Here is a 22,906-nt window from a genome sequence, read left to right on the forward strand (position 1 = left end):
CCATCTCTTGCAGGATGCGAACATGGTAGCCACTTTCTATGCAGCCTTTTACCAGAATGCTGGGGAATAGTCCCTTTATTTTAAGCATTTACATAGTAAATTGGTTCCTACAATTATTAAAGAATTTAACCGCTCTCAGCATTTCAAGAGCAAGTCACAGGGCATTGCCCAGCAATGTTTTGGCATCTTAAATGCCTGCAGCAGTGCTTGCAGCAGAGGTGCAGCATAGCTGCTCTGAATGAGAAGCTTATGTACAACAACGGCTGGCTTCACCTCAGTGCTATTGGCAACACCTCTGTCCTGCTGCTGTTCTTTCAAGAACAGCAAGACCTCCAGGGATGCAAAGCACCTTTGATAACTTAAAACCTCAAATACTGAGTGAAACCCAATTTCTCTTTACTCCTACAGCAGAAGCCAAGGGCTGAACAAATTAGTATGTCTCTTCTTCAGGCTAATGAACTGTCACTTTGTTGGTTTTATTTTGAAATACAGTATGGGTGTGCAAAATGTATGTACTTAGACTGGGGCAGGGGCATTTATTTTGGTCAGAGGGCCACTTAATGAGTTTTGGTGTATGTTGAGAGCCCACATACACAGCTTCCCAGTGGGGCTGCTCCCAGCACAGCTACAGCCACCCAGGTACTGCTCAACTCCCCTGTCTCCAGCAGCTCCTCCTCCTGCCCCTGCTGCACGGCTCCAGGCTGGAGGCAGCACAGGGAAGCCATGGGGATTAGAGCTGTGCAAAATTTCACCGAGTGTTTCATTTCGAAGCTGTTTCAACCCTTTCAAGTTCGAAACAGCGAAATTGAAAGGAAACAAAAAGCATCAAAGCAGCTTTGAAATGAAATGAGGGCATTCAAAATGTTTTGAAACGTTTCAAATTTCAAAGTAACCCAGTTGTGGGAGGCAGGGGAGAGCCAGGGCTGCACTCTGAGTGGCTCTGCAGCCCCATGTAGCTCAGCCTGGCGGAGAGCGCAGCCCTGGCTCTGCCCCATCCTGCCACCGGGATGAGCTCCATGGGGCTGGCGGAGCCGATTGGCGCTCAGTTCCAGTTCTGCCCGCCTCCTGCCACTGGGCTGTGCTACAATTGGCTCCACCAGCCCCATGAAGTGCAGCCCAGTGGAGGGAGGTGGGCGGAGCCAGGGCTGCACTCTGCCTCCCACTGCCCGGCTGACCTCCCTGGGGCTGGCAGAGCCAGTCAGAGTGCAGCCCAGCGGCAAGAGGCGGACAGAGACAGGGCCGCGCTCCATCTCCCACCACCAGGCTGAGCTCTATGGAGCCTGGTGCTGGGCGTGGGCTGCACCCAGCACCAGTCCCAGGCAGCAGCCTCCTGTCATCCAGCGCAGATCCAGGGACCTGCACCCCGGGAGTAGTCTGGCACAGCCTTGCAACCCTCCGAGGGGTGCGAGCCCCCGGATCTGCATGCCAGATGGCAGGAGGCTGCCAATGCCAGCATATTTTGCTTTCAAGACTTTGAGGTGCAGTTTCCAAGACACCTCTGCACCTAGCTTCAGCTTCCCCCCTGCCTGGCTGTCCATCTGCTGCCCCGCACACATCCCCAGGGGCGTTGACCTCCCCTGTGTTCCCTGCTGTCCAGAGTGGCACAGCAGGGACAGCAGGAGGAGGAGCCATTGGAGGCCAGGGGATCTGAGCAGTACCCAGGAGGCTGCAGCCACACTGGGAGCAACCCTGCTGGGAAGCTGTTCATACTGGTTGGAGCCAAGTGTGGGAGCACAGTATGTGCTGCCCTGGGTGGGAGCAGGCGGGGCTTGGCCCCATGCAGAGTTCAGGGGAGGGGGGCAGTCGTATGCTGGATACAATCAATTGGTGGCTGCCTGCCCACGGGCGGGATCCAGTCAATAGAGTGGGTTGCATTTGGCCCATGGGCTATATTTTGCCCACCCCTGATTTAGACATTTGGGCAAGTTGCACACTAGTACAGCTTTTAGGATCCCAGAGTTTCAAGCTGTAGAACCTGCCTAACTTGGAGCGGAGCTTATATCTCTAAGAGGACAGACATTTTATACCCAGGGCTGTGGGTTGGCCCAGGATGCACCAAACTTTCCCCATTGCCATTTTAGTACTTTGAAGAAACACTAAGATATAGCTCATTCCACCCCTTCCCTTAGTGCTGCGATATCACAACACCTGCATGACTATCTTCTTGCTAATTCTCTGAAATACATTCTTTAGAGATAGTATCTTTTGCTTTAAAAAACCCCCATTGTTCTGACTGCTTCTAAGTCCCAGTCAGAGGACTGTAATGATATTTGTAACAGTCTCAGCTTGCCTTTCAGTCTGTTATTGAATGCTACTTCTTATGAATACTCTGTTTACCAAGGCTCCCTTTGGAATAACTACGAGCAACAGCCACAAACTGACAGAAAACAGATTTAGACTGGACATTAAGAAGAACTTCTTTATGGTAAGGGTTGCCAGAATCTGGATTGGGCTTCCAAGGGAGGTGGTGCTCTCCCCTACCTTGGGGTCTTCAAGAGGAGACTGGACAAGCACCTAGCTGGGGTCATCTGACCTCAATGCTCTTTTCTGCGCAAGGCAAGAGTTCGGACTTGCTGATCTACTGAGGTCCAGATCCCTTCCAACCCTAAAAATCTATGAATTGTCCATAGAAGTTATTGTGCTTTTATGTATTTATGAGTCATGTCTACTCTATTCAGATTTTTAAAAAGTTTTTCCTAATTTTTCATTCTTTAGGAAATGCCTCCTTTTCTTGGGCTTGGGGAATTGATTTTGCGAGAAGAAAATACCTCTTGCGACACCAGAGTTCTGCCTAGCAATCTCTCTGAGTACAGGCCATTGCAATATTGCTCAGTTTGTCGGAGCTGATGAAATTACAGCTTATGGTGGTATGACTGTTTATAACAGTGTTAGACAAGTGGGATGTACACAATATGCCAGGGATAAGGGATGAGACAACCTCCACAAATCCAAACTTTTCTCCATACGTTCTGGTTTCCGTAAAGCTATAAGTCTCAGTTGTCTGTCAAGCAATAAGATTACAAGGCAAGACTAAGCAATTTTGTCTGTTTGTTGCCAAAATGAAATCCAGCCTTTGTGATAATCAGTAAGCAGTAACTTTGCATGTGTAATATCAAGATATGTCACACCACATTCTGCATAGTCAAATATACAGGGAATTAACTTGCTCTGGTTTTCTACAAATGTAGGGGTTAATCTCAGCGTGTGCAGTTTTTTCTTCCCTGTAAGGAAGCCAAGAGCCAGTTAGCCAGTCAATCTAAATAACTTAGTTTTTAAAACACTAAGTATAACATATTTGTTTAATATTTGGTGTATTTATAAATCTTTTTCCCATTTTAGAATCAGAAGTTGTTAATGAAGCTACAATGATAGATCGTTCTGTAGGTCGGATAAATTGTTCTTTATTTCCTCAGGTTTCACAACAAAATACCCTCATCTTGTACATCTGTTTCATTTAAATTTTATGGAAAGTACAATTGAGCTGGCATACCTGGCTAAATTATTTATTTAATCTTTGTTCTATACCAGCAGACCTTTAGAAATGTGCCAGCTTTCACAAGTACTTCTCAAAGAATGTAATAATTTATTACAGGGCCCTGAGCGTGCTCTACAGAAAACATGCCCTGCGCCTGTTTGAAAATCAGACTTAGGATGAAATTATTTTAAAGGGAAATTGATCTAGAAAACTGGAAGCTTTATAAAGCTAAATTGTTTTACAGCATCAGACCTCCCGACTCAGATTTTTATGATCTCTTTGTAGCAAGCTTACAGCAACTTTGTAATGCAGTAAGTGCTATTGCATTTGCCATTTTTGGTTGCTGTCAGTGGGTATTTATTTGATACAGAAATAATTGTGGGAGCAAGGTTCACATGTTGCCTAGGGCAAGGTTCACAAGGAGAACTTAGGCACTACACCACAAAGCATCAAGGTACCTCAACAGATCATCGGGTCTGACCCCCTGCCTAGGCAGGAAAGAGCGCTGGGGTCAGATGACCCCAGCCAGATACCTATCCAGTCTTCTCTTAAAAACCCCCAAAGTAGGGGGAGTACCACTTCCCTTGGAAGCCCATTCCAGATTTTGGCCACCCTTACCATGAAGAAGTTTTTCCTGGTGTCTATCCTAAATCTGCTCTCTGCCAGTTTGTGAGCATTGTTCCTTGTTAGCCCACAAGGTGCTCTGGTGAACAGAGCATCTCCGATCCCTTGCTGCATCCCCTTAACGAATTTGTAGGCGGCCACAGGATCACCTCTCAGCCTTCTCTTGTGGCGGCTGAAGAGGTCCAGGTCCCTCAGTCTCTCCTCATAGGGTTTGGCCTGTAAGCCCCTAGCCATATGAATGGCCCTCCTCTGGACCCTCTCGAGTCTATCAATATCCTTCTTGAAGTACGGCGCCCAAAACTGGACACAGTACTCCAACTGTGGTCTGACCAATGCTACGTAGAGGGGAAGTTGTGGTATGTGTGCTGCAGTTTGGCCACCTCAGCCCAAGCCCTTCCTTGGAAAATCAAGAAAGGACTCAGTCTTTTCAAACAGAGATGAGGGAAGCAGTGTCAAGGCTGTCCTTTTATCCATAAACTCAGGCAATAGAGCAATAACCTTGTAGGTAGAAGATTTGGATTTGACTCCCTTCTCTGCCTAAGGGATTTCAAACTTACATCTCCAATATGGATGCTCTAGTCATTAGGCTGCAAGGTATTTGGAGGTGTAGGGATAGTGCTCTCAGTCCCTCCTGTTGAATTGTTTCCACTTTGAATACATACTATTGAATAGGCACCGGGCAATGAGAATGGATCTACAGGCTTGGGGCTAGACTGTGCTCCCAAGTGGGAGAATCTGGATTCCAGCCCCCAATAAGCAGTTTCTGCAGCCAGGGCAGCAGTAGTGGCCAGTAGCAAAATTAGCAGAAGTGAATGAAGCATCAGCCCTGGGCAGTGGCTCAGATGGGGTACTGATATGGCACCCACCCTCCAGGATGCTGCACTGGAGACCCAGCAGGGCCAGCCCTATGACAATAGGTAAAGCTGAGGGACAGTAGTATAGCAATAGCATAGCAATAGCCATAGCAATAGCAGCAGCTGCTCAAGTGAGGAGAGCTGGGACAAGTAGGATTCTGCTCCCCCACCTCCCTTGCTCTCCAATTGTCAGCTTAATCCCCCCCACACCTCTCCCCCAGGCACTGAAAGAGCCTCTGATACTGGTGGCCGCCATTGTTGTGGCCCCTCAAAATTGGCACCCCAGGTTGGTTTCCCAGTCACCCACCCTTAGTTATGCTACTGACAATCCCTCCTTTATTATTGTATTAAATAAGGAGCTATTTAATAATTGTATACAAGGTAGAATAGTTTCAACAGGGGGAATGAGGAAAGCTCCACCCCAGGTTACCCTACAGCTTGGTGGTTAGCACGTTCAACTAGAAGGTGAGACATGTAGGTTCATCCCATCTTCAGGCAGATGAAGGACTTTAACCCCAATCTCTCTCATGACAGATAAGAGTTAGACCCACTAAGCTATGGGGTAGGAGGGGGGACGTCATCACAGCCATCACTATCGCCAGTGTTTTGTGAAACGAAGTGGGTCACTCTATAGGTAAGTGGCAGTGGAACTCCTAGATGAGGGCACAAGCCTCTACAGATCTGGCAATATTACCATTGACTTAAATGGGACCAGGTTTCACTGCCATTTTGGGCTCAATCCAGTTGATCAGGGGTTTGTTTTTGTTTTAGGGAGCTGGGGGTGGTTCATGTTGAAAAGTTTGCAATGAAAAATAAGGTTGGCTTTGACTAAGTTTAACCATTCCTGCTAACCACTAGCACTGAGAGAGATTATCTTGGCATATAGAATGCTGTCTATTATACAAATTTCCATTCTTTTTATAACCACTATAGCCACTATACACTCTCAAATGTAATACTTCTGCATGAGATTGGGAAGTATGATGAGGTATGACAAGCATCTCTCTATCAATTTCTGCCTCTGTCAAGAAAGAGAAGAAAAACTGTAGCAATGCACACAGAGAGAAAGTGGGGTGAGAACATGCTGCCATGTCACCCCTAAATCAACCCCTGGACTCTACAGAGTAGTAATAGCAATAAATAGGGGTACCTAAAATAGATTTAAAAAATCAGGTTAGGTGGAAATCTAGATCTTTAAAAACAAATAGAAGCAAATTATAAGGTTAATTAGCTAGGAACTGAAACCAGCCTTGAAGTAGAAAGAGCATTTTAGCTGTTAACTGGGTTCTTCAAATATACAGCATCTGCAAAGAGAAAGAATGTGTGAGAGGAAGTGGGTTTACTAAAATATAATGATGAACTAGAGTTATAGGATTAGAGGGATGACAGTTATGATACATTGCTACTGTTTTTCTTCTCTTTTTTGACAGAGGAAGAAATTGATGGAGAGATGCTTGTCATATCTCATCATACTTCCCAATCTCATGCAGAGAGATTAGACTTGTACAACAGACAGCATGCTTCCTGGTGCTTCCTGAGTCTGGGGGAGCACCAGACTGGGGGGTCTTCCAGCAGCTGATTGCTGACTGGGGCTTGGGGGGTGGTCCCCCAGCAGCCAGTTGCCGAACAGGGTGGGGGATCCCCCAGTGGCCAATCGCCAAGCCAACAGCGAAACCAGAAGTGCGCTTCCATTGGCATTTCCGGTTTCACAGCTGGCACTTCCAGGGTGTGCATGGCTGACCCCAGGGGTTCACATAAACCTGCATGCACTCCCTACACATCACCAGTGATAGCATCCTATATGCCAAGATAATATCGTTCAACGCTAGTGATTAGCAGGAAGGGTTAAACTAAGTCAGCTGCAGATATTATCATGGGGCTGGCTCTGTTGGGTGTCCTATATTTAGGCAGCGCAGGATTGTTCCTGCCATGGCAAAGCCCCCTGGAAAGTGGGTACCACGCCTGTCCCCCTCTGAGCCAGTGCCTAGGGCTGATGCCACATTCACCTCTGTTGTTTTACTTTTCACCAAGTATGTAATTACACAATTTTTAAAACATCAGTATTCATAAATCACGACAGTGTATGTGTGTACATTTTTGAGTATATGGCCTTCCTGAGATTGAATGTTAATTATATAAGCTCTATATGTTCTTCTGCATTTAACTCAGGGTGACAATTATAAACTACTAACCAGAAGTGATAGTCTCAATTAAAAAGTTGACAGGAATTACCACACAGCATAGTATATACCACAAAATCAGTCTCTTCCTTAAACTGAAAATAACTGCGTGATATTTTTTTATAAATACTGACTTTTAAACATAAACACCCTTAAAGTCAGCATTCCGCAACAGAGCATGGTTTTTCTGTTGTCACCAGCACCAGCATGGTGGCAACCATGCTCTGTAAAAATTAGAGACAAATTCCAAATGGAAAGTTCATCTCGAAATTCTGAAAACATTTTGGTGCAGATCCTTGTTTGGGCCCTTTTCTGCCGTACTGTTTGTTCTCTTAAGTTTTTAAACAGTTCTCATAATCACAAGTCAAGTAATTAAAACCTTCAGTGTTCCAATTTTGGACTTTCAAGACTTTCTTTCTCTGGATAACATTTTCCTAGAATGCATCATTCAAGGGTTTGAAGCACGCTGTTCTAAACATCCATTTTCATAAGCTGCTTTGGAACACAAGAGAAATGAATGTATAGTGTCCCAGACTGTAACATAAACTTTATGCATCAAGGACTAAGCAAGACTGAACAGCAATTGAGGTGGTGGTTTGCAGCTACAGAATCTACTTCTTCCTGAGCTCCCAGAAGTATAGCTTTGACATTTTTTTCTTGTATTTTTTCTTTTCTGTTTTTTTATACAGACTTTTCCCCCTCTGGCTTTTTTATCTGTTTAGGTAGTTGGTGTTATATGAAAAAATCACCTCCAGTGACCAGTTTGAGTCAATTTTTCTATCATCTGCAATAAAGTTTCCTCATTTATTTAAAAAGATTAGGTTTGTAATAAACATGGTATTGAAAGCTTTAGACAGAGAAAGCTAAAACATTTATTAGGATGGATGTAAAAATTGTTGAGCTAATAAAATAACTTCATATATTCCCTTAATATGTAACCACCCGGTTTCAGAGTTCGTGTACACTAACCCATGATTCTTGTAAGCAGAAACAGAAATCTTCAATTATTATCTAAATAGCCATATCTCAGGCTCCAAAAATCTCTATAGCTTATAAAAAGCCATTTTCAATATCTTTAGACCATAGCGACATTATTATTAACACCATTACTTTATTATGAAACTAAGTGTTAACATATTGAAATATTTTCATATCTTATTTTAGGACATTTCTTAACCCCAAGTTGCATTTGCTTTCCAAATGTTTCCCACAGTGATTTAGCAGTACCACATACTGCCAGTCAACAGCATCAGCCTTCAGCATAAATTCAAGGCAAGGTTCAAATTCACACTTCAGGAAATGCAGTAGTATCATGGTGAGCTGTAACTGCTCTGCCTCCATGTCCCTCACATATGTTTTATAGATGAGCACTAATTTTAATCTTTCTGTTAAGAATTAACCCTTCTCAGATGAATACTTTGCCAATTTAGACTCCTTTCCTGTTATTAAAAAAACACGGACACTCATTTGATGCACGTTTGCCATAACCAGGAGGGAAGGCAGGTGCTGTCAGTACTGAGTCTATAGCTCACATAGCTGCAAGTTTTACAGTGGCAGATCCAGGAACCCACCAATGACACGTGTAATCCATAACTACATCAGATTCTAGCTTGAGAAAGCCAATTACATTCAAAGCTTTTTTTAGTGGACTATAGATAGACCTCTCACAAGCCAATAATTTCCTTGGTTCAACATTTTCGTCATATAAGGGTTAAATATAAGATTGTTTTATGAAGATAAAAGAAAAACATTTTTCCTAATTCATAAACTTTGTCACAAAATCATCAGATACCTCCTCTGAAAATTTATTTTCTTCCCCCAGAACTTACTGGATTCTGTAACCATTCTGTATAGATTTTTCTATGACACTTTATGTCCATTAATTAATGCTTTGCTGAATTTCAGTGAAACTGCTGTGGAAGGAACGGCCTTAGACGTTTATTTATTAATAAATAAGAAATTAATTGCTTATGAATGATGGCTGTTATTACACTGAATTTTAAATGAATTCATAGTAATTGGACATTTGAAATAAATCATTACTGGGATTCTAGTTTAGAAGGCAAGACTCCTGAAGAGTACATCATTTCTCTTCTGCACAAGTCATAGTAAGAAAGCAGCCACTTCAAAAGAAATGTACAGCTTTGTAAGATTGGAATTACATTTGTGAACTCTCACTCCACCTCTGCAAGGTAGATACGTTTTACTTATTCCTGTTTTAAAGATAGGGAAGAGACCCAGAAGGATTCTTGCCAAACTACCAGACACGGATGATTCAAATCAGTTCTGTCTGCTTTTTACATTAGAAATAATATTAGAATATCAGTGGCTCAGTGGCAGAGATGGGCAAAACAAGTCCCTGGGTATGTCTACATGTGCATTAGATCCAGGAGCAGTTTATTTGTAAGTAAACTACTTATGAATAAATGCTCCCAGGCAGGCATTTACACGTGAAGGGAAATGGGAGCGGATATGCTGCTAATGGCAGCAAACTGCTCCCAGTTCCTGGGGTCCTGCAATTGGCCCCTGCTGCCACCAGGGGGAGCACTAGGCTAAACCAGGGGCTGGCAGGGAGCACCTGGCCAGGAGACAGCTGGAACATTGCTCCCTGCCCCTGGGGGGCTGCCTGCTGCTGGCGCAGGGACAATGTCTCCCTGCCCTGGCAGCAGGAATCTCCGGGCCCCATCTCCCCAATCAGGGACAGGGGACTTGAAAAGAGGGGCAGGTCCCACTCCCCTGCTCCAATCTGTCGGTGGGGCAGCTAGCAGTGAGCCACCAGCTTGGTGGAAATTCCCCACGCAGGTAGGGGCTTGTTGCTAGCTGCCCCACCAGCATATCAAGGCAGGGAGCTGGAACCTCCCCCACCCCTGCACCTCTTTCCAAGCCCTGCACTTCAATTGCCCAATCGAGGCACAGGGCTGAGACCTGCCCCTGACAGGGACAGTTCCTGGCCCCTGCTCCAATCGCAGTGTGAAGGCTGGAGATCCTGATTCCTGCCCAGCTTTGTGACGATGGAGCTGGGTAGGGAGTTGTTGCCGCTGCTGCCTGGGGCCCATCCACCCTACAACCATAGCTGGGGGTGCTGGACAGAGTGGGCAGGCTGGGTCTCCATGAAGACCAGTTTGGGACCCCTGAGGGCAAGGCATGCTTAGCTGGGCAGTTGGGATGGGGCTGCAGGTGGGAGAGGAGTGGCTTCTGGGAGTGGGATGGCTGGGACTAGGACCACACCCATGCTGTCACCACCTCCCTGGCTTCGGCCCCAGCCCCAGCCCCACCCGCCTGTCCTGCTCCCAGATGAAACTCCCCACCTGCCCATGGCCCCATCCCATCCACCCCACTGAGCACATCCTGTCCATGGGAATCCCGCACCAGTCTCCATGGGGCCAGGATCACCAAGTGGTGACAGCGCAGGGCTGGGGCAGAGCCACTTAAGGAGTTTTGGTGAGCTGTTGCAGGGCCAGGGGGGGTGCATGCTGATTCCAGCCCAAATGATTGCCCACCCCTGCTCTAGTCTATAAAGCTTATAAGAAAGCTTATTGAACTGAAAAATAGGTTTCAAAAAATCAATTTAATGTGATTCTCCTATTGTGTTACCACCATTAAAGAAACATTGATATTTCCAGTCAACCTCTCTATTATCAAGGGATTGATAGCTTAGCTGTAAACAACCATGAAAGCATCAGGCTTTAAGATGGTGAAACTTTAAAAAAATGCAAAATATCTATTTCAATCTTTTAAATTTGCAGGAGGGTATAAAATATGTTTTTTCTTTTCTTTTCTTTTTTGAAGATGGCCATTTTGTACTTTGACTTAAAAGTGGCTTCCACTGTAAAATAAACTGGGGGTGAGGGACAGCAATCATCTATACTGCACTATTTTCAACAGTATGTTATGCTTTATAGATTATTTAAATAAGAAAAGCTGCCACGACAACGGAATAATAATTGTTCCTCATCCTGCATAGCTTTAAAGATTCTCCAAGTGCCCACTGAATTCCCTTTCCAGCCAAGGGGTGAATAACATACTATGTCACTGGCCTTAAAATGCCTTGAAATACAGCTTAGTGTAGTATGCTGGAGTCATTAAAGGTATCATGTAATGGACCTACAAGGAAGGGGATGTTTGTGACCTCTTGATGAGTCTCAAAACCCAACAGAGGGCAACAATAGTAGTCTCTTCATTAGAGGAATAGATAAACATTGCAAATATTTCTTTGTGTTTTAATTGAGTTACAGTATATGCAATCCCATGATTGTTTTCCTAGGTATAGAAAAGTGTACATGGGAAAATTGGTTTTATCTTGTGAAATTTCCAAGTGAAGTAATTAAATATCTTTGACCAAGTGTTATGCATGCAGAGCTCCTTCTTCAGCTCCTAGAGATATTCTTGGGATCAGTAGCCCCTAGATATGGTTAAATTTTAATTTATAAACCAAATTACCACTTGTGATCTGAACCTCCTTAAAGTTTGAGGGTGGTTGGATCTGGGGGGTTAGTTCAGAATCCTCTCTCCAAAATTCGGTGAACAAAACCCCGGACATAACAGCTATATTTTGCATTGTCTTTTTTCTTCCATGTTGTGATACATTGGTTATCTTTGTTTTCTTATTCTTATGCAAAGGCAGAAGAGAGCATACAAGAGAATTTGGGGGACAGAGGTATCTGCTCTAAATTCTGACTGCTAAATATTTATGTTTATTTCATTGTATTATTCCTCCTCTCATTTTTTAAAGATTCTTTGACAAATGGGTTCAGTAATCAGCACATAAAATAGCATAATTTTAAGTCTTGCATAGGACATTGTGCATACAGAGAATAAATAACACACTGCTTAGTGTTTTCAAGTAGTGTTCATGCTGGAAGACAGAAGCTTTCTGTTCCACACGTACTGCATTGCTATCAGCATTTTCTTCTCTGCTGGGGGTACTATTATAGAACAAATTACCAAATACAGCTAAACGTCATGTTTCTGAAACACTGAATTTAATCTTAGGTAGTAATTTGAACTTTATATGCAATAACAAACAAGCAGACTCTTTATAATAGCTTGTTATGGGGATAACAGATGGGAAGTGAATATATTGTACTATGCTAAAGATATACTGGTTGCAGCTATAGTAAAGATTGCACCCAGAGTTCCAGGGGATGGCTAATTTTGATAAACATCTCTTCCCTCACAAAATATTTTAATAGAAGTAGCTGATGTTCAGGGTTTGCATGAGCTTAATGTGTGTTCTGTAGAATGTAATATTTCTATATGATTTCCAGAAGTGTAAGGCCAGAGGAGTGTCTGTAGAAAGGACATAGGGAATCTCTCTTTTCTACATAAACTAAAGTTTATGTTAAAAAAAAGGTGACTGCTCAGTCACCTTTAGCAGAAAAAATGTTTTTATTGTAGATGTATGAAATGTAATATTTATCCTCATTTTAACTCACTGTTCTGAACATTGTGTTTTATCCTTGGGAGCAGAGGTGATTTATTTATTATACTTAAAAAGTAAGACAGTAATGATTAGAAGCTTATGTAACATGCCAAGATCTGAAACCTTTACCCAGGGCCTCTTTCACTTCTCAGTGGGGGTTACTGGCCATTTAGGGAAAGGAAAAATGAATTTTGACTCACCTCTTCCATTAGGAGCATGGTTTGCCACAAAAGGACGCAGGAGTTTCCAGTCCCCCACCCTCAAGCATGTCCTGTGAAAGCCCTGTGCTTCTGGAAAGATGCTGACTGCCCACTCCCTAAAGGAACCAGGCTACAAATGTTTGAACCCACTCCACATGGTGTGTATGGAGCCATGTTCCATAGTGCAGTGAAAGAAGCAAAGCAAGTCAGTAGGGCTAGGGACAGACATTCAAAAAGCCTGGGCCTGAATTGATTCAATCTTTGCAGGTTAGTCTAACCTGGCTAGGCTGAACCATTTTGTAACTACACAGACATCCTCTCTGGACTAAAGAAATGCAGGCAGATGCCAGCAGTGGCTCAGGCTAGAAGCCAGGGGCTGCTAGAGCAGCCCTCCCTTCCCTTCGACAGGGCTGAGCTGAGGGGGGTGTGGCCAGGCCTTGGCAGGATGCTCTGTTTAGGGAAGCTCCCCCCACTCCCCCTTGCTGCTCTTGACCAGCCCAGCAGAGAGTTGATACCAGAGCTTTTATCAGCCATCAGCAAAGTGAAAGCCTCTCATTAGTTCCAGCAAGGAAGAAATGGAGGGACATTACCAGCTGACCTGTTAATTATCTCCCAAAAGCCCTAAGCAGACACTGTCCTGTCTGTCTTTGTCCTGCCTGCCTTACACAGACCCTCTCAGCATTAGCTATCATACCATATTCTCGCTACAGTCTGTGCTGTAGGAGGGAGGAAGGGGGGATCCCTGCTTGAGGGGAGGGGGGAAGGAGGGGCAGGGGAAGCCAGGCAGAGGCTGCTGTGCCTGCGTGTCTCTGCTGGAGCTCCACTGAGGGAGTAGAGGGTAGGTGCCAGCCCAGCTCTCTGGAGCAGAGAGTCCTGCCCAGCCCGGAGAACATGCTGGGATTCTGGGGGAGTCTGATCTAACTTAAACCAGGAACAGGTCTGGGACAGGCATTGCATAAACTCATTTGACTCAAATCAGTTAAGTCTGATACTACATTCAACCAGGTTTATCTCAAACTGGTTTCAGCCATTTTCAAACTAGGTTATGTGCACTGAACATCTGTTCTGTTACAGGTTTAAACCAGTTTCTTATCATTTAAATTGGTTTGTGTGTAATGTCTGTCCCTATCCTAGAGGCTCACCAGGCAGCAGTTTGTCCCTGTATGTGGGAAGGAGCTTTTAGCCATCATCCCACCCTCTCTGTTCTTACAATCCTGGATCCACTATGGAGACACTGAGACAGAGTTTCCATGAGATCAGGAGAAAGCGGGGAGTCTGCTGCATATCATCGCTCCTTCCTCCCTTGTTTCCTTTGTCACAACCAGCAGGTTCAACACACTTATGCTCATGGAAGCACAAGGGGGGCATGAGATTCTGAGTTTCTGGTCAGTCATTATTGATGGAAAAGTCTCTCTGATGTCAATGAGAGAGTTGTCCAGGTATTGACTGTGAGATATGGCCCACTAAAATTTGTTTTTTCAAAAAAGAAACCACTCTTTTATCTGTATCATTTTTCTTTCTAGTGGAAGAAGAGCAGGAATCCTTTACAACAGCAGGAATCCTTTGCAAAGATCTTGCTTTAGCTAAAGAATTTCATTAACTATTCACACCATTTTGATTTTCCATTCTGCTTTAATACAGAACAAGTTTCAGCCTACAGAAATTCACTGTTGGGGTAGTTCACCCTGTCTATCACCCACTACAAAGAGCCCATCCAGCCCAAGGGTTCATCCTTATTCAGAGACGTGTACAAGAGACAAAAGCCATCTTCCAACCAGGAATAGGCTATAAAAGCATTTTTGGTCTAAGAGGTGTCTCCTTGTACCAAAACTAATAGCTGCTCCAGCGCCACCACCTTATCTTGTCTATTTAATCCAGCAAAGGTTCCCTATGTCTGCCTCACCTGTCCTTCTCTTCCCCCTACTCCTAGGCCATCCAGCACAAGGCAACTTCAGCAGCACCGAGAGAGGCCATTAAGCTGACTGTCCACAAAAAACCAAACCTTTCAGCCTTTGAGCAGGCTCCGCTGTGGTAGAACAAGATGTTTGCTATGAAAAGTCCAGTCTTTGTGAAGAATCTACTGTGGGGACTGAAGAGCTAGTACTGAGCAGGAACATGTGCTAGTAGTTATTGTGGTCAGATGTCACATAGACCCTGAGCCCCAAGGTGTAGTAGGTCATTTAAAGAGAGGAAAGAGGAAATTGGAAGGACAGTCCACACTAAGGACCGGAGCCTGCAGGTGGATTCATCACATGAATCATATTCTAAACTGTATTGGGGCCTGAGCAATGAAGATGGCCAGGCAAAAAGAACCAACAGTGAGTGACAGGAATTAGAATTATTGATTAACTGGCAATCTGTGCGAGCAGAAATTAAGCCTTGATCACTAACTCACTGATGTGGAAGTACTGTGATTGTGTAGCTGGTTTGAAACAGGATATATGTAAAAGGATTTTCTCCTTGTCTCCTTGAATGCCAGCTTTGTTGGGGGGTGGATTGTGTTCCTTTTCTGGATGAGACATTTGTACCTTTACATTCCTGGCACCATGCAGACACTGCTGCCTGTTCTTAAATTGGTTTGTGAATAGCACCTCAGTGAATCAGTTATCTGCTTAGTTTGCTGACTGAGCAAGGCATTTGGGGAAGGGAGAGAGAAAGGAAGGTTTTCGTTTGGATATTTGTTAATGAAGGAGCATGTTATACCTCAGTTCACCTGTATATAAAGATACATTTTAGATAGATTCTGTGTCATACAATAGTAAGATTTTTTTTTCAGATGGGAAACCGACAGGGTTGTGGCCTTTGTTTACCATCTCTAATCCAGGCACAGAAACCGCCCACTCATAAAGTGTTTCCTTTTCATTCCTTTTCAGAGAGAGAAGAAGAGTGGATTGTTGAAGCTTCTAGCAGGAGCATCGACAAAAAAGAAATCACGTTCCCCACCTTCAGTGTCTCCAACACATGACCCACAGGGCGTGGTCGAGGGGGCTCTGCAAGGGGCAGTGGGGCCTGAACTCTCCTCCCTCTCCAGCCATGGCCGGGCAGGGTCATGCCCAATAGAAAGTGAAATGCAAGGAGCCATGGGGTTGGAGCCCCTGCACAGGAAAACAGGCTCCTTGGATTTGAATTTTTCTATCCCTTCTCCTGCTAGACAGCCACCATCTTCAATGGCAGCCATCCGTCCAGAGCCCAAGCCATTGCCCCGGGAAAGGTAGGCCACATCCACTGAAAGCTTTACTTCTGCCTGGGTTTGCAAATGGTTTGAGCCATCTCTACCACATGCCCATGAGGTAGTGTTCATGGAGAAGAGACATGAGGGCTGTTATAATTGTGCTGTCCATTAGTTTAAAAATGTGTAAGACAAGTGACCCTAGAGATTGTTCAGCTATTTATTAAATTAGAAGACTGCAGCCATTCTACCTATTGAAAACCACCTCACACCTGAGTAAGACAACTATGATTTAAATTGTTAAAAAAACAGCATTTATAAGTGTATATCATATGGTCTTCACAGTTATTTCCTGTGTTTAACAGAGGAGTAAGCTGCAGTATCTCATACCACTATATGGGGATGCTGTTGGCAAATGCCACCTTTTAAATAGGAATCACTGTATATTAATCTCAGTTGAATGTTATGTAGTACATCATATGCTAGGTAACAGCAGAAGTGTTTTTGCTCAGTCTACTGGCCTGTTGAATAGTATCAAACAGGGAAGTCATTAGAATACCTGGTTATTTAGGTCATTACCAAGTAGTGCCACCTCCAATATACTTTTCCACCAGAAATAGCTTGTTCCCCGCAGCACAAGGAATGAGACTAGAATTCTTGAGTTTGTTTTGGTAGTCAGCTCTGCACCTTGGTATCCAGAAAGCTGCTAATCTTGTGAACAAGAAAAGAAAATAGGGTAGCACCACCAAGAGAGAAGAAAGGAGAAAACAGACTGGAAAGAGAGAGGCGGACTCAGACCTTGTCTACTTTCAAAGATAAATGGGTTTAAAGCAAACCTTGTTTGAAAGGTACAGAAATATTCCATTAATAATTCTATTCTGTGGTTGCTTGAACATTTGAGGGGAAAGACTATAATGTATTCATATCATATGACAATAAAACACTCTTAACTCCAATAGTAGCTGAAGATGATGTTAAAAATTAACTAAGATGGCTAAACCCCTGTAAATCAACAGGTCCAAATAACTTACACCCAAGAGTTTTAAAAGAGCTGTCCAGTGAACTCTTTACACCATTACCATTGAATTTCAATAGGTCTCCACACATTGGAGATATTCCAAAAAGACTAAAAACCAACATTGTACCAATATGTAAAGTGGGCAAGAAAAATTACTCTGGTAGCTCTAGGCCTGGTGTGACTGTTACTGAAATACTCTTTCTAGTTCTCGTAGCTCTTATTCAGGTAGGAGAAAGGTAAAAAATGTCAGTGTTCAGAGAAGAGCCACAAGGATTATTAAAGGATTGGAAAAGGTGTCTTTTACTTCAACAGAAAAGGCCCAATCTAGTCAGTTTATTGAAGAGCAGGTTAAGGGTGGCATGTTCATTGCTTGTAAACACCTAGACAGGGAACAGAAATGTGATAATAAATGTCTCTTCAATCTAGCAAGCAAAGGAATAACAAGATCCAGTGGGTAGAAGTTGAAGATAAATTAATTAGGACAAGAAATACAGCTCAATATGTTGATAGTAATGGAAACTGACTGTTGAAACAACTCACCGAGGGCTGTGGTGGCTGTCCACTGCCTGGAAATATATAAAGCAAGATTAGATGCTTCCTAAGAGATACATTTTAATTCAAGCACAAGTGTTGAACTTGAAGTATGAATGAATACAGGACATCCTATGGCCCATGTTATCCAGGAAAGTGAACTAGACTATCACAGTGGTCCCTTTTGGCTTTAAGAAAGCAAAGTAGTTAAGAGTGAAAAACCAAACCCTGTGTGGACATATTTAGCTTGGTTTATACCTGCCATATACTGATTTAGATTAACATAACACAGAGACTTAAATCAACATCAACTGGATTTAGCACCAGTTTGAACTAAATCAGTTTAAAATCACACCTTACTTTAAGGCTAGGTACAGACATTCAAAAAGACCAAGGCGGAGTCAATCTGAGTTAATGACGTTTTCTGTAAGCAGTGTAGTTTAGATTGATAGTGAACAGAAAGCACATTTGCCCTTAAGTGGAAGGGGAGGCAAATCGTAGACCAGGTTCTGCCATTTTTAAACCAGTCTATGCGTGCCGAACTTCTGTTTTGTTACGGATATAGACTGGCTTCCGATAACTTGTACCAGTAAAGGTATATTGTCTGTACCTAACCTAAATGTAACTATGGTATAGAGAAGGCCTCAGAAACAAGCATAAGGAATGAAACAGGAAAGGCATCCTTCGCATATCTTGCGCCAGCTGCTGCAGAGCTGCAGAGACTTCAGAAGTGCATTGCTTCAGATGCTGGCACATGCCACATGTTTGTCTAGTACCTAATGCACCTCCCAGTGGCCTTCCAGGGAAACTGCTCACTTTTGACAGCACCAATCCATTGCAGTGAAGTGGAGTAGTGAGAAAGTGATGGGGAGGTTTGGTAAATTCTGTCTGATCAGAATTATTAGAATCAGTGAATGGGCTTGGAGACCAGACACTTAAACAGTTAAAAATATTGGTAATTGCAATACGCAGTGGTAAAGAATTCCTTTGGATTTTAAGCATTTTGATTTCCTGGGCCTTAAATTGGAAAATAAGCTATAATTGAAGTAACCTTAATTATACACAGCAGGCAAGATTCTCTAATTGATTTATGAATTAGCTTCCATATCATTGGTGTATCTGCATTCCTTAGCTGATCAAATAGTTCTTTATGCATATAATGGGGAATATAAATTACCTCTGTGCATGAGGAAGGATAACGCTTAGTCCTGGAATAATCTGAGCAGACACATTAAGCGTTTGTCTCTTAGAAATTCATCCCACATCCATCTGTGCTCATTAAATCACCAAATTGCTCCAAAGCACCAAATTATTTTTTTTAAAACAAATTACAGTTTTGAAACTGCTTGTTCATTTCACATCTGGCAATGGAAGGACTTGCGTTCAGTATCTCAAAACCCTGTATTTTGCTTGTTTGCATTTTTCTGCATTTCATCCCCACAGTAGGACCAATTCTTTTAAAAAGAAGAAGAAAAAAAGATTAGATAAATAGATTCAGATGCTTGATGAAATTTATTTAAAAAAAAAAACTGCAAAGCATTTCAGTGCACTTAGCTGTACTTGGCTTCTAATCTCACAACGCCCATCTGTGCACATACAGACGCCGAGAAAGATTGGAAAGAGTAGCACATTCCTTAATATTTACAACCTTCCAAATGGGGCTTTTGCAGGCAGCAGGGCCATGATACTTCTTCCATATAGGCTGCCTTTCTAACTCCTTGAGTCCCCTGCCTGCACACTACTGATCAAAACCAAGCTCTTGACATTTACACTGCTCACCATATTAGAGGTGCATCAAAGGACTCTAATTGCTTGCAGCTTTGAGGGTCACACACTAAAGAGGAATTATGTGTTCTTCTGAATGGCAAGGCAGCCTTTCGTGCACATAAATTGCATCAGGTCAGAGAGGAAGGTGATTCAAGGTCAAGCTCATCACAAGATTTTCTAATTTTCATGCTCCTAATTTCCTTCTCTTGCCATATGTAGGTAAAGGAGAAAGGAGAGTTAGTTTTAACATTGCTTCACTTATGTATTTGGGTATGGCTAACAGTGGTTTGGTTGCAATGGAAGGCCCTGGTTCTCTCATGTCTTTCAATGGATGTTAAGTCAATTTGCTAAAGAGGAGGAGTTAGCTATGCTAATCTAAAGTTAGGCAAAAGACAGGGCAGGGTACCACCTTAGGGCATCTTTACTGGGGCTCTGGGGCAGGGGCAGATGGGGGGGCTTTAATTAGAGTGGCTTTTTGCAGGCAAGAGTCAGGATTGATCATGTGAATCAGGCATGCCTCAGCAGCAGGAGCTCTGCTGCAGGGCAGGGCAGGGCAGCCTGACCGCCTGAGCATCTGCATGATGGCACGAGGTGGAGAGAACCCTGACAGGGAGGTATGAAGGAGAGCCAGGGTGGCGCAGAATTTATGTTATAGCCAGGAGGCTTATTTTGTGTTACAGCCGGTTGGCTTATGGCTTTGTATTTTCTGTTTGGTTGTTTGTGTAATACTGGAGGACCAGGTGAGGCTGTAGGGGTTGGAGGAGGCCTCATAGGAGCTACCCAGTAGAGTGGGGGTTCCTGGCACCAGAGGGGGTGCCGCGTTTGGGGTTTGTGCCGACCCCGGCCCCCAGTGGGGCAGAGTCGTGCAACGCGAGACAGGCCCCAGTGTGGGCGTGAGCACGAGTAGAGCCCTAGGGAGGGGCGTGCAAGCCAGAAGCCCAGTGAGGGCACAACATTCAGGGGACACTGACCCCAGTCCCACGAAAGGGGTCTTGAGGGCCAGGTAAGGCAGGGGCCGCCTGAGCCCGATTGTGAGGTGCCCAAGTTGGGTGTAAGACCCCTGAGGAGGGGCGGGGGGGCCAGGCATGGCTATGGCCACCTGAGCCCTGACCGCGGGAAGCGCGGGAGACGAAACCCAGTGCGGGCATCGCGATCACGGGAGACGAAGCCCCAGTGCGGGCAACCCGGTTGCGGGAGGTGCAGGAGACGAAGCCCAGTGTGGGCAACGTGAGCACAGGGAACACAAAACAGGCCCCTGTGGGGGTGAGCGTGTGGGGAGTGCGGGACGGCCCCAGTAGGGGCGAGTGCTCTGAGGTGAGCACAGTAAGATGCCCGGTGAGGGTAAGTATAGAAATAAGGAGCCCGATGAGGGCGAGCATACGAATAGAGCCCTGTGAGGGCAAGTACAAGACTAGAGAGCCCAGTGAGGGCAAGCGTACGACTAGAGCCCGGTGAGGGCAAGTACAAGATTAGAGAGCAAGAGCATAGATGGGATAATGTCCAGAACAATTGAGAGGCTTGGGGTGTGGTATTAGGGGTGGAAGGAGCCACGCGACGCCCATAGGGTTGGGGCACCAGAATCTATGTGGTATAGAGCAGGGACCAGAAGGGTAAGAGCACTGGTTCCAAGGGGTCAAGTAAAGGCAGCCTCCCATTGATATTATAGAACCATCAAAGTTGTGGCGGGCAAGAACGAGGGTGCTAAACAGGCAACTTGGCACAGTAGGGTCACCAGGAGAAATCACAGCCACTCTTAGGGTCCTGCGCCGTGACAATGTGAATCAGGCATTAGATCCCATCACACCTTTACCTGCATGTGTAGAGGGGCCCATAGAGCCTTCAAACAAAATATTACCATGACAGTAGTTCAAGACAGGATAAGTACGGTGTATGACTTCTAAAATATACATTTCATTCAGCCATCATGTGCGTTCATTAGGGGTGTTCTCCACAAATGCCTGCTTCATTCAAAGCTGAGGTCCTTATTCAGGAAAGCACTTACACACATGCTTATGGATTTCTTGGTTTAATTTCCCTGTATTTACATTTCTTTTTTTGTTCAAAGAGAAGGCATGTAAATGGTAAAGCAATTTTAACAATGACTCGAACATGTTCTAACCTAAGCACATGCACAAATCCTTGTTACATTTCCCTGCATAGAGATACTTACCTGGATTAAAATGCCACCTCCAAAATTTAAAATGAGCTACTCAGCAAAATGTGATTTCCAGCAGGGAGTGTTCAGGATCCAGGTGAGGCCCACAGCTGACTTGTTTGAGGTTACTTACTAATTCAGTGATTGTAATAGGAAAGCAGCTAGGTGGCTTCAGGCTTTTAATGTTTGAAGAAACGTCTTAAGTCTCTAAAGTCTTCCATCTAAATTATGCAGCAGTCAGACTGAACTTTTAACCAACAGTATGGGCCTAAATGGAATAAATTGTTTATTTCCACTTGGTAAGGGTTGTCATATACGAAAGGCTTGGTATACCCAGTACAAACATGATCTACTTGTGCTTATTCCTTCTATGAAACTTTGGTAGGTGAGCTCTCTTGCTTTCTTAGACCATAATGTGTATATACTGCATGCAAAAACTACATTAAGAGAATATTAAGGGTGCAAAATCAAGCACTCAGAAGTTACCAAATATCAGAATTAAGGTTGCATAATTAGCCCCTTGTGCATTATTATACCGTCTTTAATCACGGTTGCATATACTTTCTTTTTTCCACAAGACCCCTGGTTCATCCAGGGTGTAGCTAGTCAGTATTTTATTCAGCATGTGGCCTAAGGCCATATTTACTCCTTGTTCAGCACGTGGTCTCAGGCCTTATTTCATGCCAACTTTCAAAGTCCTTTTCTGAAGATGGAATCACTAATTACCACATGGGCTTTTTCTATGGCACTCAACACTGTAGTGTCACAACCATTAATTGCTTTATTTTCACCTGGGCCCCATGAGTTGACAAGGTGGTAATAATTCTCCATTGTTAAAATGAGGATTAGCTGGAGAGAAGTGTCAGTTTACTTTGTTGCCCAGTTTGAAATGCTTTTGACATGATTTTTCAGAATGCATAGTATTATACAGCACTGGAAATATTCAAGGTCTAGTTCTCATTAACTTCAGTTAGAGCTGTTTGTGCTCAGCATTTATGTGAGTCAAACTGAGCATCCACAAAATGAGGAATACCCAATTAATGGCCATCTGTGAAAAATGTGCTTTAAATGAGTTACCCAGCATTACATGTCAACTGTGGGGCAGGGCAGGATTAGACTTCAGGCAGTCTTCTACAGCTTTAATCACGAGACTCTCCTTTCTCATCTCCAGCATCCTATTTTCCCCATGTTAACTCCCACTCCTAGTCTCTTTCCCTGAACTCATCTCATCCAACCTTAATGTCTCTCCTTCCTGCATCCTTTCCAGCTCCTTATCCAAGTCTCCCGGCTTCCTGGCTCTTCATCCCAGTCTTTTGGCCCAGTCAGTCCCAGTCTCCCTCTCCCTAGATCTTCATCTGACCTTAATCTGATCTCATCACCTTGTCATCTGGCTCCCAAACTATGATTTCATAGATTTCATAGACATTAGGGCTAGAAGGGACCTTGGAAGATCATCGAGTCCAGCCCCCTGCCCAAAGGGCAGGAAGTCAGCTGGGGTCATAGGATCCCAG

General features: G+C 44.1%; 1 protein-coding gene across 1 annotated transcript in view; it reads left to right on the forward strand.

Moving 5' to 3' along the window:
• SH3RF3 (SH3 domain containing ring finger 3) overlaps positions 1–22,906 on the forward strand; it is a gene marked incomplete at its 5' end in the record, with an annotated part of 378,862 nt that overhangs the window by 344,393 nt on the left and 11,563 nt on the right. Inside the window, one exon of the mRNA XM_019528481.1 lies at positions 15,629–15,966. Coding sequence (XP_019384026.1) covers positions 15,629–15,966 — 338 coding nt within the window. The remainder of the gene's footprint in view (positions 1–15,628; positions 15,967–22,906) is intronic.

This window comes from Crocodylus porosus, unplaced genomic scaffold (assembly GCF_001723895.1).
Source record: "Crocodylus porosus isolate Cpor-Errol unplaced genomic scaffold, CroPor_comp1, whole genome shotgun sequence".
Lineage (NCBI taxonomy): Eukaryota > Metazoa > Chordata > Crocodylia > Crocodylidae > Crocodylus > Crocodylus porosus.